At 37.8% G+C, this 13906-nt stretch overlaps 2 protein-coding genes and 1 long non-coding RNA gene across 4 annotated transcripts; all 3 read right to left on the bottom strand.

Moving 5' to 3' along the window:
• Positions 1–2: 2 nt before the first annotated feature.
• LOC106335323 (activating signal cointegrator 1 complex subunit 2) lies at positions 3–4434 on the bottom strand. Of its 2 annotated transcripts, XM_013773819.1 has the most exons (9): positions 4011–4434; positions 3782–3941; positions 3620–3681; positions 3067–3161; positions 2846–2959; positions 2679–2744; positions 2271–2368; positions 1580–1992; positions 3–1471 (listed from the first exon to the last, which is right to left on the bottom strand). In XM_013773819.1, exons 1-9 carry the CDS (start codon positions 4432–4434, stop codon positions 285–287), a joined length of 2619 nt encoding a protein of 872 aa, XP_013629273.1. In that variant the 3' UTR covers positions 3–284. The 2 variants fall into 2 exon arrangements, with proteins under 2 accessions (XP_013629273.1, XP_013629274.1); XM_013773820.1 differs by lacking the exon at positions 4011–4434 and having other exon boundaries at positions 285–1471; positions 3067–3150; positions 3782–3919.
• Positions 4435–6621: 2187 nt separating this feature from the next.
• Positions 6622–7795, bottom strand: LOC106333891 (transcription factor bHLH54). Its single transcript, XM_013772276.1, has 4 exons — positions 7426–7795; positions 7141–7335; positions 6889–7020; positions 6622–6787 (listed from the first exon to the last, which is right to left on the bottom strand). The coding sequence occupies exons 1-4, from the start codon at positions 7771–7773 to the stop codon at positions 6692–6694; spliced, it is 771 nt and encodes a 256-aa protein (XP_013627730.1). The 5' UTR covers positions 7774–7795; the 3' UTR covers positions 6622–6691.
• Positions 7796–12276: 4481 nt separating this feature from the next.
• LOC106333505 lies at positions 12277–13899 on the bottom strand. The gene is made up of 3 exons (XR_001268407.1): positions 13767–13899; positions 13616–13697; positions 12277–12524 (listed from the first exon to the last, which is right to left on the bottom strand). It is a non-coding gene; the product is annotated as an uncharacterized LOC106333505 (long non-coding RNA).
• Between the last annotated feature and the right edge of the window lie 7 nt (positions 13900–13906).

Below are 13906 nucleotides of genomic sequence, written 5' to 3'. Positions count from 1 at the left end.
GGTTTCCAAGCCAAATCGAAGCGAGAATGTAAAGATTCTCAAAAAAGGAAAATATCGACGATCGTACAGTAACGCAAAGAGAGTAAGAGTGAGGTCTCTATTTAAAGGCAACTGAGATATCTGCCGACTTATGGAGAAAAATCAGAAAATCAGAATTGGGCTATTAATGGGCCCTCCTTATAAAAATATGGTTCAATTGTAAGACCCATTCTTGAGTGATCCACAAGTACATATCCCGTATCTCCGAAAACATCATCTCCTGCGCATTTTTTTCTTTCTGAGCTCTAGAAACCAGAAACACTAGCAATGTGTTTCTTCATAGCTCTGTCTTTATGATTATGATTCCTTCCTCCACCTCCTCCTCTTCTTCCCCTCCCTCGACCCCTTCCTCCTCCATTCTCCACCTCTGTAGTAGCCTCTGAGTTGTTACTGTTGTCATTACTCTTCTCTTGCGTTTGCTCTCTCGCCATTCCTCTTCCTCTACCCCTTCCTCTCCCGAATCTCACATTCTCTCGTCCATCGCTTGCGTTCACGTTAACATTAGACTGACCCTTGTCATCTCTCTGTGCCTGATACTCTGTCAGCTTCCTAACCGCTCCGAGAGGAATGTTACCTCCACGTCCCAAACCAAGTATCATATCTTCCTGAGCTTCATTTACCAGCGAAGCTTCGTTTGCGTTTGCCACCGCAACAGAGCCTGCCACTTTGTAACTGTAGTTCTTACCATCCTTGACATAGAACTGAGGATTCTTTCTGCTTCCCCACTTCGAAGCAGCAGAAGGTTCAGATTCTGCTTGGCCAGCTCTGTTACTACCAAATGACTCGCTTTCTCCAGTAGCTGATTCCCCAACGCTGAAACCCAAATCATCAAAAGAATCATCGTATTCATCGTCGTACTCGTATTGTGCAAGTAAAGCTGCGTTCCTCTCTCTGTCCGATTCTTTTCTTGCATCTAGAATTTTGTAGCTTGGAGTATCATCCTTTGGCTTTCTGACAAATCTACCAACCGCTGTGGACGAGGCTGATGAAGCTGGAAGTGAGGGACGTGCGATGGGTTGCTCCGTGTAGATACCAGAGCCACTAGTGTCAGATTCGATGAGCTTCCCTTTCCCTTTGTCTTTGCTTCCAAGACTTGGAACAGGTTTAGGCTGTGGCATGGTCTCCGATGAAGTATCCAATCGCTGCAAATCCTCATGGAGTGTTCCTTCAAGTATCCTCTGTATAACTTCTTCTGGATTCTGGTTATAGACTTCAAGACACGCAGCTAAGAAACCGTTCCCATACTCGGGAAATATGTCTTTTATTTGACTGATCTTGGATTGCATAACCACAGCATTTTCATCCATAAGCTCGGTGGTGTCTCTACCATCAGTTAGAAGTAGCGGCGACTCCTTTACAAAGACTGTACCTCCAGAATGCAACATGATCATCGACAGATATTGAAGCTGCTCATCTTCCATTGATATCCATCCTGCGTAGAAACCAATACAAAACTGCTTTAGACCATACTGTTTATAACTCATAGCATTAAGAAAGCAGAACTCATATGATTACTACAAAGAGTTGTGGAAGAAGATACCTGCTTTCTGTAAACTCCTGAGCCTCTCAATTATTCTGTAACTCTTCTCGATCTTATGGAGTAATCGGTTCTTGCTTTCCAGTGACTGATCGGAAAGTCCACTGATCTCCCTGAATGTTTGGATCAGTATATCTGCCCTTACCATAGGGTCCTCTACTCTTGATGGAAACATCTTCGTGACAGCTGGAATTGAGGATTCGTGATCGGACAAATCCTTGCTGAGATAACAGATATCTAATATTCTCCAGCATAAACTTCCTATCCTTGTTGACAACATGGTTAAACTCGTTAATATATCTGACAGAGAATCATGGTTTCCATCCTTGAACAAGACCTGGAAGCCACGATGAAGTGATGGAAGCAATGAATCATGCAACCGAACAAGGCTGCTGAGAAGTTCATCGCTCCCATAACTGCACAGGTGGATTTGAGTTATGATCAGAACAGATCCAAACCAACCCAAATATAGATTGCTAATGGCAAAAAGGTTCCACCATTCATATTGTTGTTCATCAACCATCAGAAACTCTATAGTGCAAAATTCAATAACTATCCAGTAACTACGTCAACAAATCATATATCACAGATGCAAGACTCGGGGATCCTATTCTGAGTATAATTATGAATGTTTCTCCGGCCTACATAATCTCACAAGAGAAACTGAAAGATCTAGATAGAAGAAAATGCACACCTCGTGTCAATAGGGCATGCCAAGATTAAAGCTGCTGGTGGATAAGCAGAAATGAGAGCATCCAACGACACAACTCCATCATTTATGAAGTCCAGAACCTAATCAGATAGAAAAACCATTACCACAGATGCATCACATGCCCACACACTATTAACATGCAAAATTAGTGTCTATATCCTCAATGGCGATGTCGATAGTTTCAGATTTTAATATCCTTTGTCAAGCAAAGTCACAATGTATCTATTATTTCCTAAACTCTGCTACTGATAGTTCTAGATAAGAAAAGAAAAACACTGCATCACCAGGAATTTGAATGCTACTAGTCTGACTTACCAACATAGTTAAATGCTAACTCAGAACCATGTAAGAGCAGTTACATAAATAGTAAAATAAAAGAGGGATATTCACCTCCAAAAGGTCAGAATGGAGTTGTTTGCTCCCATGGTCTTCACTATTTGCACTCGTAAACAAGGTCTGCGGATAAAAATCAGACCAAAAATGTTAAATACAACACTTGATGTGATCTTACACTTTAGTATAAATGTGTATATACACCTTTAACAAACATAACATACCTCCAACGATGAGGTGCAACGCCGATGCATTGTGTGCAGGATGCCCAAGAAATGAGACAACATTGTTTTCAAATTATCAGGAACTCCGACTTGTGATTTCACAGCATTTTCAATCTGAGAAACAGAGAATAAGATTAGCAGAAGAATAAAGATTATCTAGCCCAGGGATAAGATATAATCTCAGATTTCGGACCAAGTTCACTTTTACTAGAGTGACTTACTAAAGATTTTGTGAGCTCTGCATTCTCATGCCCGTAAATAGCGCATATATCCAATAACTTTGGCAAGTCCAGTAACTTTTTTTCCTGCAAGAGAACTACAGACAAAACTAGTGAACAGTTGTAAGCTAGAATCAAGTAAATCCCACAAGACACGTCAGACACAACAAAAAACATGAAAGAAGAATATTTTCTTGATGAAATAGAACTCAAATCATACTAGAGTCGTAATCAATGAGACGACTTATCTCACTACATATTCTAGTCAGCTACTGAGTTATGCCGAGCTGGTCAAAGAAACAATCTTTTACAGACTGTGCTAATTAACATACAACCAAATATGTGTGCTTAGCACAAACGCCAACCACTATAGACAAAAACTTCTACACATAAGATCTGTATGGTAATCCAAAATCTAAGTGGAAAGTGAAAAGTAAACAAACCGTGAGGCATGATAATCATTAATCCTATGTTCTTTTTTCAAAAAAAAAAAACGAAATGAATAACACAAAGGTGAATAACATGTTTGCATAGAAAAAGAGCAACAAAAGGCCACCTTCATGATCTTTCTGACTAAGGCTATCAGCAGCTCGAGCACCAGGATCCCTATGGGAAGATCTGCCACAACCAATAAAAATTTAACAACTTGTCATTGTATCCAGAATCATTCGGAACAAGACTATCCGTAAAGGAAGTAGCTTTGAGGTCACAGACTCACATTCTATACAAAACCATGAAAACACGGCGGCACAGGTCAATCTCTCCAACAACCACGCCGGCTACAACTCCCTTGACACCATGAAAAGGGAAATCATACCACCTGCTTCTAAACTGCAGAAAGCTATCCAGAAAATCGTGCAAAGACGCATCACTAGCCACTGCAAAAAAATCAATTCAATCAAAAAGAGAAGTTACAAGAGACGATGCTTTTAAACTTGTTAGTGAACCTTCTCTCCAAAACAGTCTAGGACTAAGCTTGAGCAGCCTCGCAAGCTCTCTATTGAGTAGATCCACCACTCCCTGAGACTCCACCGGATCCAGGCCTCCGTCCTCAGGCCCGAGACCAGCCGCCACGGCTTCGTCCTGAGGTAAGTAATCAACGAAACTGCCACCGCCTTGAGCCGGAGTTTTGGATGATACCAGCTGTCCCTGATCCCCGATCCTAACCCTACTACTACTACCACCAGGAGCGGGGGCTCTGGCAGAGGAATCCGATTGCCTGAGCGACGAGGAGAGGGAAACGGGGAAAGCGGTGGAGCTAGATGCAGGAGGAGGAGGAGCTGGATTGAAGGATTTGGGAACGAACTTTTGCTGGCCCTTGGGGATGGATCTGGCGTTCTCGTCTTGATGATTTGATCGACGGTGAGACATGTTGATTAGATGATCGGCGATGGAAGAGAAGAGTCAGAGGAGGAGGCGGGAGAGACAGAGGTGTAGCCGCAGATATACGACGATCTCGATTCAATCGATTGGGATTCCCTTTAACGCGTTTGCGTTTGCTTAAAACTGCGTTTGATAATTAATGATCTAAACTTTTAAAACCCTCTTTCTCGCAAAGAGGCTCTCCAATCCATTCGGTTTGACTAAGCCGGAATCGCTTTTTATAAAAGACATCAAACCGAACCGAAAATACAACAGTCTACAAAAGAACGTCTTCTTTTTCCTTGCCTACCGACTTTGTCTCCTTGGGTACTTGCATCTTATTTGCTTTCTCACAAACAAGTGCATCTGTAATAACATCTTTTACAATTCCTATGTGAGATATTATCTCTAATAACCCATTTGAGATGGTAAATTTTTAACCTTTTTCAGAATATTTGGCTAATGATGTATGGATCAATTTTTGGCTGAATTGATTATAGTTTTCGTTTGATTGTATAGATTGTAGATGAGTTTTTAATTTAAAATTAATTGGTAACAGATATATTAGCTTATCTCTCTTACATATTGTTTAAGATCTTTTTTCAATTTTTGATGTCAGACACTGTTCTTCTCCACATCTAAAACCGTTGGGAATTGTTTTGTTCATCAATTTGATTTTGGTATTAAAAGACTTTGGCATGGCGTATTTCGTTTTGCATACTTAGCAATTAAATTTTCAAATAAGAAACTAAAGTCGGCCGAATGATTTAACTATATATCTATATATAACAACAGTTAGTTCAATTATATATTTTGTTTTCAAAATTGTGCGAGAAAAAACTGTTATTTTATTCAGATCAGGCTGGTCGAGTAAATCTTCTCTCAACCTGAGTCTCTCTCCTCTGCGATACTTCTTCTTCTCAGCTTCTTCTGGTTTGTGCTCCAGTGACCGGCGCGTGGTGGCTCCGTTAGCACCAACACCGCTCAGATCTGTTGTAGATTATCTCTCTTCAAGGCTATTTGTTTTTTCATTTCACTTCCGGTGAGTTTTGGGGCTGATTCTCGAGATGAGTCACGAACAGGGTGAGCTCTGCTGTTTTTCTATGGCTTTGGTCGACGTTTATGTCGATTCCATGTCTCACCTGTGTAGTAAAGGCGATTGTGGCTGGGTCTGTTTGTAGCAGCACATGTCGTGGTTTCAGATCTAGTTACGGTAGTTCATCGGTTTGTGACTCAGGCTCATTTTAGTCTTTCTCATCTCTCGTGTATTTCGGGTGTGATATTGAAAGGTTTTGAATCTAAGGTGTCCTTGTTGGTGTTTAGTGTTTGTTTTCTGTCTGGTTTCAGCAACGGTATAAGTGGTGGTGTGATGATGGTGTGGTTGTGTGTGATGAGCAGAACATGTCTATTATTCTCCAGAAGTTGCAGGGTTCTTTGCACCTCTCCATCTCTCAGGCATGAAGGAGTCCTTCTCGCGGTCTTTTAATAAGTGTGATTTTCGGATTTGCTCCTGATTCTCTTTGTCTTCGGTGGCTTCGATGAAGTAGTATAATGAAGTTGAGGTTCTAGGCTTTCCGAGGAAGGTTCGCTTGAGGAGGAAGCTTTAGTTTCGGGTGTTTATCTCTTCTAGATTTGGAGTTTCTTGTTAAGCGTATTGGTTTTGGCTTGGTACCGTGAACTGATGGTTCAGGTATTTGTGGTCCGATGTTGTTATGTTGGCCACTTCATCACTTACTCTCTCTTGTGTTTGGTTGGTTCTTGGCAAGAGTGCCGGCTGTTCAATGATTGGACGACATATTTCTATTATCCTTCACAAGGATTGTCTTCGGTTTCGGTTGTACGAGTGTAGTCTCCTCTAGCGTTTGTTGTAGTTGTTGTATCTGTTGCCCGTTGTTTGGGTTTGAGAATCCCGTTTATGGGCTATGTTTCCGGGGATTGTAATGTGTTTCCGCCGGCTTTTGGATATTATGTTGTATGTTCTCAGTTTCATCAATCAAATTCAGAGGGAAAAAAAAAGACTGTTATTTTATTAGTCCCAGTTGACTTTTTCATATTTTAATAACAAAGTACCAAGTTCTTAGAACCATAATGAGGAAAAAGACAAAAAGAAGTTTAAAGAATAACAAAAGTTATTAGAATGAACAACAAGAGAAAGTGGTATGTCCAAAAGTAGACCTCTCTCTGATAGGGCCCAATTAAAGAGATTCATATGTTCTAAATCGGTTTCTTTACAATTAGATTGTGTATAACTTGTATTACAAGTCCTTCACATAAGCCGAGACAAAAGGTTGTGATGGAATCCCATGTCAAGTCCATTGTAAGCCAATGGTGCGTACATCCATAGCTCATCCGAGCTCAACAACTACATTTTATAACATATGCATTTTGATTAGATACAAACTTACAACATATATATAGATGTTAAAGACTAACGAAAGCAAAAACCTAAAAAATTGTACATACCTTGATTTGAAGCTGCAAGAACTTCACGTAATGGACCGCTTCTTCAAGCATCGTGCTTATATCGACTTTTGTCCCGTTCGGTACAAGGTTTTGTAGTGTCTTGAGCCTTTCGTTAATCTTCTCTCTTCGTTTCTGAAAAAAATAAAATTGATACTTATTAAAAAAGTTCGTTAAAACATTGTAATGGGATAATTTAATTATTCTCAATTGGTTTTGAAATATTATGGTTGAAATGTTCACACGTTTTCTTACCCGAGCATAAAGGCTTTGAGGATCAGTAGCTGTCCCTTTCGTGGCTCTTGTTTTCCCTTTAACACTTTTGACCGAAGCCTTTTCATCGTCTGAACTGTTGCTTTGGCTCTGACCATCTCTCCAGTTAGTGTTGCTTTCGTCGGCTGTATTGCTTTCCTGGCTTACCCTCTGCTTTTTTTTGGGTTTGACAAGCTCCTATATCACGTTAATGATGTTGTACTTAGTTTATCGCAAAGTAATCATGAATAAAAAAAACATTATATACATTATTGATCGTGCACTTACTTGTCTTGTGACGTCACAGTTAGAGTTAGTATTGTGTGGATTCTCTACGTTAAGTAGTTTCCTCTTAAGCGTTGCCGTTTCTTGGAAGTGATTTTGATCCCAAGAATCAAGCATGGTCGGAAGATTCCCTCTCGGCATCACGCCAAATGGGAACATATCAGGAATCAAGAAAGCATGTTGGTCAGAAGACAAGACGTTGTTCTGATGATGGTGATGAAGATGGCCATTGTAAAGGCTAGAGAGGCTAAGCATCTCATCTTGCGGTTTATCCTCCTTAGATGATGAACACTGATCAAAGTTGAACATCCCCAGGAGAGACTCCAATTCACCATCAACAAAAACGTCCATCTCTCTAACCTTCAACACTTGCTTGTCTTTCTCCCTTCTTATTCTTCTTGTTAGTTTTTTTTTTTATAATAGTTCTTGATCTTGAGCAACTATATATAGGTTGGAGATGTACTCGATGATTTGAGGAAGATTTGGTGATGATGAAGAGAAATCAAGAGATTCTTAAATTAATTACAATCATTTGTGTCGAGAACAAGTCGTAATTAAATAAATAATATGAAGCCATGCATGATGATGAACACGATCAGTCAACTTGTGGGGTCGACAATGAGAGCTGAGACCAGCTTTGTTCCTTCACGACACATTAATATATTATTTTGATATAACCATATATTCAAATATATATGTATAAGATCGTTAGAGATTAGTATAATAATGAGAGACAGTTAACATTGGCCACATAGAAGCGGTGAATAATAAATATATAGCCACGCCAATGCACGATTAATGGAATCATTATCGCAACTTGAACAACACTAAAGAAGAAGAAAATAAAAGAAACTTATTAATCCATGCCGTATTAAACTTTAAATTACGAATTGTCCGGTAGGTCTCTTAGCTAATTTCTTTTTCGGGAGAAAATGCAGCGTGATATATCCGGGGGCAAATCTTCAAAATAACATATTTCTAAGTTTATATCACAAAAATAGTACGCAAAAACTAAAATGACCAAAATAGCAGTTTATCTTTTGAAAATTTTAATTTTTTTATTTTTCAAAATTTGAAATCTTATCCCCAAAACCTCATTTCTCAACTCTAAACCCTAAACCCTAAACTCTAAACCCTAAACCCTAAACCCTAAATCCTAAACCCCACCCTTTAACTCTAAACCCTAAGTTTGTGACTTTTGATAAAACATTAAATGCTCTAAACCTTAAACCCTAAACCCTAAACTCTAAACCCTAAACCCTAAACCCTAAATCCTAAACCCCACCCTTTAACTCTAAACCCTAAGTTTGTGACTTTTGATAAAACATTAAATGCTCTAAACCTTAAACCCTAAACCCTAAACTCTAAACCCTAAACCCTAAACCCTAAATCCTAAACCCCACCCTTTAACTCTAAACCCTAAGTTTGTGACTTTTGATAAAACATTAAGTGCTATTTTTGTGACTTTTGACCTTGAGTGCTAGTCTGGGAACAAAAACTTGATTTAGTATTATTTTTGTCATTTTTTCTATATCGGGCGTCTATAACTTATTTTGTTGAAGCTGTGAGCCTTTTTCTTTTGTTTTTTGGTTTGTCAAGGATTATATATAAATTTGAATAAAACTTATTTGTATGAATAATTCAAATTTATACTGTTTCTGCCTAGAAATATTTATAAACTACATTCTTGAAGAACTTCGTATGGATAATGATCGATGTGTATTGATAAAGAAATGTTTTCACTCCACATTTATTTACAATCATATACCGTACCACTATGCTTGTAACCTATAAGTTTTCTTTTCCTTGTCTGGAATTTATTATTAAAATCCATGATTTTATTATGTTTTCCGTAATTTATATTGTATTGTAAATGGTATAATACTTTAGAAGAATGTTTTATCATAGTCAACTTTACTTTTTTTTAGATACAATCAATTGCATACATGAAAAATTAGCTGCATGCGGATAAACATCATTTCAAAGAAAATTGGAATAAATTCAAGTTACTTTCCTATATATATTAGACTAGATATAATCTCTTTTTTTTTTGTTCAAAGATATAATCTCTTAAAGTCCTATACTTTTTAACTTTTTATATATCTATATATATATATATATACATATTTTCTTGCAAGTGTCATTATGAGTAAGTTCAGACTTCAGAGTACAAAACTAGAACTCAGAAGTCAGAAGTATAATTGTAATGGGTATGATTCATCAAATGATTGACTTTGCATGCGCTAGAAATCTACCTCTGTCAACGCAAAAATGCATGCTACCATTCATGTTTGTATGTTTTCGGTTTTGTGCTGGATTAAACGATTAGGAAACAAACCAAACAAAAGAAGATGTGAAAATAAGTTGTATTTGATTTATACATTAGGTACCGTCCACTAGAAGAACTTAATATTTTTTAGATGCAAAATAAGACGAAAATTCAACAATTTATATTAAATGTTTATATAAATCCCTTGTTATCAATGATCTATTTTTAGCATACATTAATTAACCTTGTTATGGGCATGCCAAAAGAATAAGCTAATTTGTACGTATTATAGTTGACTCTTAAATAATTTTAAAAGGTTATCTGAGGTTTTTGTCTTTAAATAGGGCTGGGAGGCAAATTGTCTTAAGAGGTATAAAAAGTCAAGTTAGGTATGTACATAGGATAAATTATAAATAAACATATTTAACAATATTAGGACGGCACGAAATAGAGTTGGAGATTCCGACAAGATGAGATTAAAACTCGTTCTTTTGTCTTAAGATCATCACCACATAAAATCTTCATAACCTTTAAAATAAATTTATTGAAATCACAGCTTAAAGATATGTTAAGTTGTCTCTAAGTTTCAAAAGTACAGAAAGGGTTAATGTACAATGCACCTTACAGATTTGCCTATCTGTTTATTGCCTTCTTAAACTGATTATTACTCCTCTAACTTTCGAAGTCAGTGAATATACACACGGGTTCATGGAATGTGTCGTTTGAATTATACCCTTTTTGATACTCTTAAAGGTATAATCACATCAAATGATATTATTCTCCAGCTTAATGTTTTTTTAGCATGCAAGTTATAGAAAAAAGCAAAGTAATTTGTTGTGGCATGATCACTGCTTGTTTTCTTGTCTCTCTTAACTTCAGAATGTCTTTATTTTCATATTCCATCAAATTGATGTACACAAAGGATGTTTGGTAGATTAATTGAGCTTCGAATACGACGAATAGTAAAGGCTTTTGATACCTTGTCCTGGAGCCGATCCTCACTCCCCTTATTGTCCCTAATCAAACAGCATTTGTAAAAGGCCGACTGTTAGTAGAGAACACTTGTTTGGCGGGTGAGTTAGTACAAGGCTACCACAAGAACACATGGCCTAAACGAATTACAATAAAAGTGGATATAACAAAGGCTTTTGATACTTTGTCCTGGAGCTTCCTCTTCTCGTGCCTCCAAAGCCTCAATGTCCCTCAACAGTTCCTGTCTTGGCTAAGAGCTTGTATCTGTACCACTAACTTCACTGTCGGCTATAAAGGCTTTGTGAATGGCTACTTTAAAGGTAATCGTGGGCTGAGACAAGGTGATCCCTTATCTCCCTATCTCTTTGTCATTGCCATGAACTCTCTCTCCCTGCTGTTGAACCAAGCTGCGCAAGAAATGAGGTTCAACTATCACCTGAATTGTCAAGGGTCCAAACTCACCCACTTGTGCTTTGCTGATGACTTGTTGATCTTTATAGACGGCTCTCTGGATTCGGTTCAGGCTGTTTTGCAGGTGCTTCGTGAGTTTGAATTGAGGTCGGGACTTGCTGTAAGTGTACAAAAATCTTCGTTCTTTGCGTCTGGTCTTTCGCAAAGGGAGACTGATCTGATCCAGTTTACAACGGGCATGCCAATGGGCTCTCTCCCAGTGCGCTACCTAGGGGTCCCCTTGTGCACAAAGAAACTTTCTCTCTTGAACTGTGAGGTCCTGCTCCAACAAATAAAATCAAGGCTTTCTTCATGGAGTGCAAAAGCCCTGTCCTTTGCTGGTAGGTTGCTGCTCATCAAAACTGTAATCACGAGTATCACAACGTTTTGGTGTTCTACTTTTATCCTTCCCCAAGCATGTGTGAAGCGCATAAACTCTCTCTGTGGAGTATTCCTATGGCAGGGTGATATTGATAAACACCATACTGCCAGAGTTTCTTGGGAAGTTGTAACCAAGCCTAAGCGTGAAGGAGGATTGGGAATAAAAAACCTTGCTACTTGAAATAAGGCCTGTTGTCTCAAACTGATCTAGCTTCTCTTCTTCCAATCGGGTTCAGTGTGGGTTGCCTGGTTTGTTGAAGAGGTGTTACATGGGTCTTTAAACAACCTTTGGACCATAGCCCCTAACCGGCGACACTCGTGGCAGGTAAAAAAGCTTCTAAAGCTCAGTTCTTCCATATACAGCTGGATAAAACTTCGTGTGCAGAATGACCTATCTTGTCGGTTCTGGAGTGACAACTGGTCTCCTTTCGGACCACTAAGGTCCTACCTTAGTTTCGGAGGAAACTCAACTTTAGGTATCCAAGACCAAGCAACCCTTGCCTCTCTGTGTAGTGACAACAACTGGCTTCTCCCCCCTGCAAGGTCAGAAAATCTAGTTAACATTCATGCTTTTCTAACTACTATCCATCTCAATGATAATGAAGATTAGGGATGTTGTATAGGGTTGTCCAGCCCAACCCAACCCTATTTAGTTTAAGCTCAACCCTAAGTGAGCCCTAACCCTTTCAAAACCCATTAAACTATGTTAAATAGGGCTCAACTCTTATTAACCCTTTAAACCCTTTATATTTTTTTATGTAAAATATTTTCCATAGTGGTTATCATATAAAAAGTTAAATCAAATAACATTAAATCAAAGGTTTGAGTCTTATATAAATAGCAAACCACGACACTTAGTTTGAAAAAAAAACAAGTCTAAGACATTGTAAAAATTGTAAAAAAGTTCTATTTTGATAAAGGTTCCTTCTGCTCTTGGGCTCTTCTAACGCATATGACTTCTTTCTTTTCAATTTTTCATTGACTCTATTACTTCCTTGTCACAGAATGACAACCCCACATCTTCATCTTGCTTCAAGGTCATAAGAATACAAACAATGAGCTCATAAGAACACAGACAACACATATAGTAAATTCATAAAAATACAGTCAACACAGACAACAAGAACATGAACACAACAGATAGCAAACTCATCTGCATAAAGTACATCACAACACATATAGCAAACTCATAAAAAACAGAACATTTACTCATTTGCATTAAGTACAACAGAATTAAGGACGCAACAGAACTAAATTGTAATTAAACTAAGATCAAAATCCAAGATACATGAAAACCAGTCACATTACATGGTGCTTTAACATCTCATGAACTAAGTGCATGCTCTCATATAACTAAGAACACAGACAACATAAATAGCAAACTCATAAAAATACAGTCAACACAGACAACAAGAACATGAACACAACAGATAGCAAACTCATCTGCATAAAGTACATCACAACACATATAGCAAACTCATAAAAAACAGAACATTTACTCATTTGCATTAAGTACAACAGAATTAAGGACGCAACAGAACTAAATTGTAATTAAACTAAGATCAAAATCCAAGATACATGAAAACCAGTCACATTACATGGTGCTTTAACATCTCATGAACTAAGTGCATGCTCTCATATAACTAAGAACACAGACAACATAAATAGCAAACTCATAAAAATACAGTCAACACAGACAACAAGAACATGAACACAACAGATAGCAAACTCATCTGCATAAAGTACATCACAACACATATAGCAAACTCATAAAAAACAGAACATTTACTCATTTGCATTAAGTACAACAGAATTAAGGACGCAACAGAACTAAATTGTAATTAAACTAAGATCAAAATCCAAGATACATGAAAACCAGTCACATTACATGGTGCTTTAACATCTCATGAACTAAGTGCATGCTCTCATATAACTAAGAACACAGACAACACAAATAGCAAACTCATAAATATACAGTCAACACAGACAATAAGAACATGACACATTAACATATAGCCAACATAACATAATGGGTTTTCAAACAATCAATTCCAATTCACAGACCAAAGAAACTTTCTCTGGGAGTCCAAATCAACAAATGGTTTTGCTGGAAAGCTTTACCTTCATGTGCTAGAGTCTCTAACTTCTGAGCTACTTTTTACAGATTCATCATCTTCATCATCGAAGTAATCTTCAATATTTCCTGTAGTTAATGAATATAAGTTAGATAAAGAACATAAAAAAATATGTAAGTTGATAATGAAATTTTTACCTTCAAACTCTTCAAATCCTCTTAGCCAATTTCGAGTGGCAATTAGTGCTTGCACATTTTTGGGAAGAATTCGATTTCTGAAAGGACGCAACACTGAAAGCTGACTCAGCTGCAACAGTGGTGATGGGTATGCTCAGTAA

This window comes from Brassica oleracea, chromosome C3, assembly GCF_000695525.1.
Source record: "Brassica oleracea var. oleracea cultivar TO1000 chromosome C3, BOL, whole genome shotgun sequence".
Classification (NCBI taxonomy): Eukaryota; Viridiplantae; Streptophyta; class Magnoliopsida; order Brassicales; family Brassicaceae; genus Brassica; species Brassica oleracea.
Note: the sequence above shows the minus strand (reverse complement) of the source record. Positions and strands in the feature narration are given on the sequence as shown.

Bases quoted from the DNA above. Each gene is read 5' to 3' on its own strand.
- LOC106335323 (XM_013773819.1), bottom strand. From the start codon at position 4,434: ATGTCTCACCGTCGATCAAATCATCAAGACGAGAACGCCAGATCCATC. The intron at 3,682-3,781 runs GTGAGTCTGTGA...TGGTTGTGGCAG, and splicing joins TTCATGGTTTTGTATAGAAT to ATCTTCCCATAGGGATCCTG. The intron at 2,745-2,845 runs GTATGTTATGTT...TTTTATCCGCAG, and splicing joins GTTGCACCTCATCGTTGGAG to ACCTTGTTTACGAGTGCAAA.
- LOC106333891 (XM_013772276.1), bottom strand. From the start codon at position 7,773: ATGGACGTTTTTGTTGATGGTGAATTGGAGTCTCTCCTGGGGATGTTC. The intron at 7,336-7,425 runs GTAAGTGCACGA...AACGTGATATAG, and splicing joins ACTGTGACGTCACAAGACAA to GAGCTTGTCAAACCCAAAAA. The intron at 7,021-7,140 runs GTAAGAAAACGT...TATTTTTTTCAG, and splicing joins CTCAAAGCCTTTATGCTCGG to AAACGAAGAGAGAAGATTAA.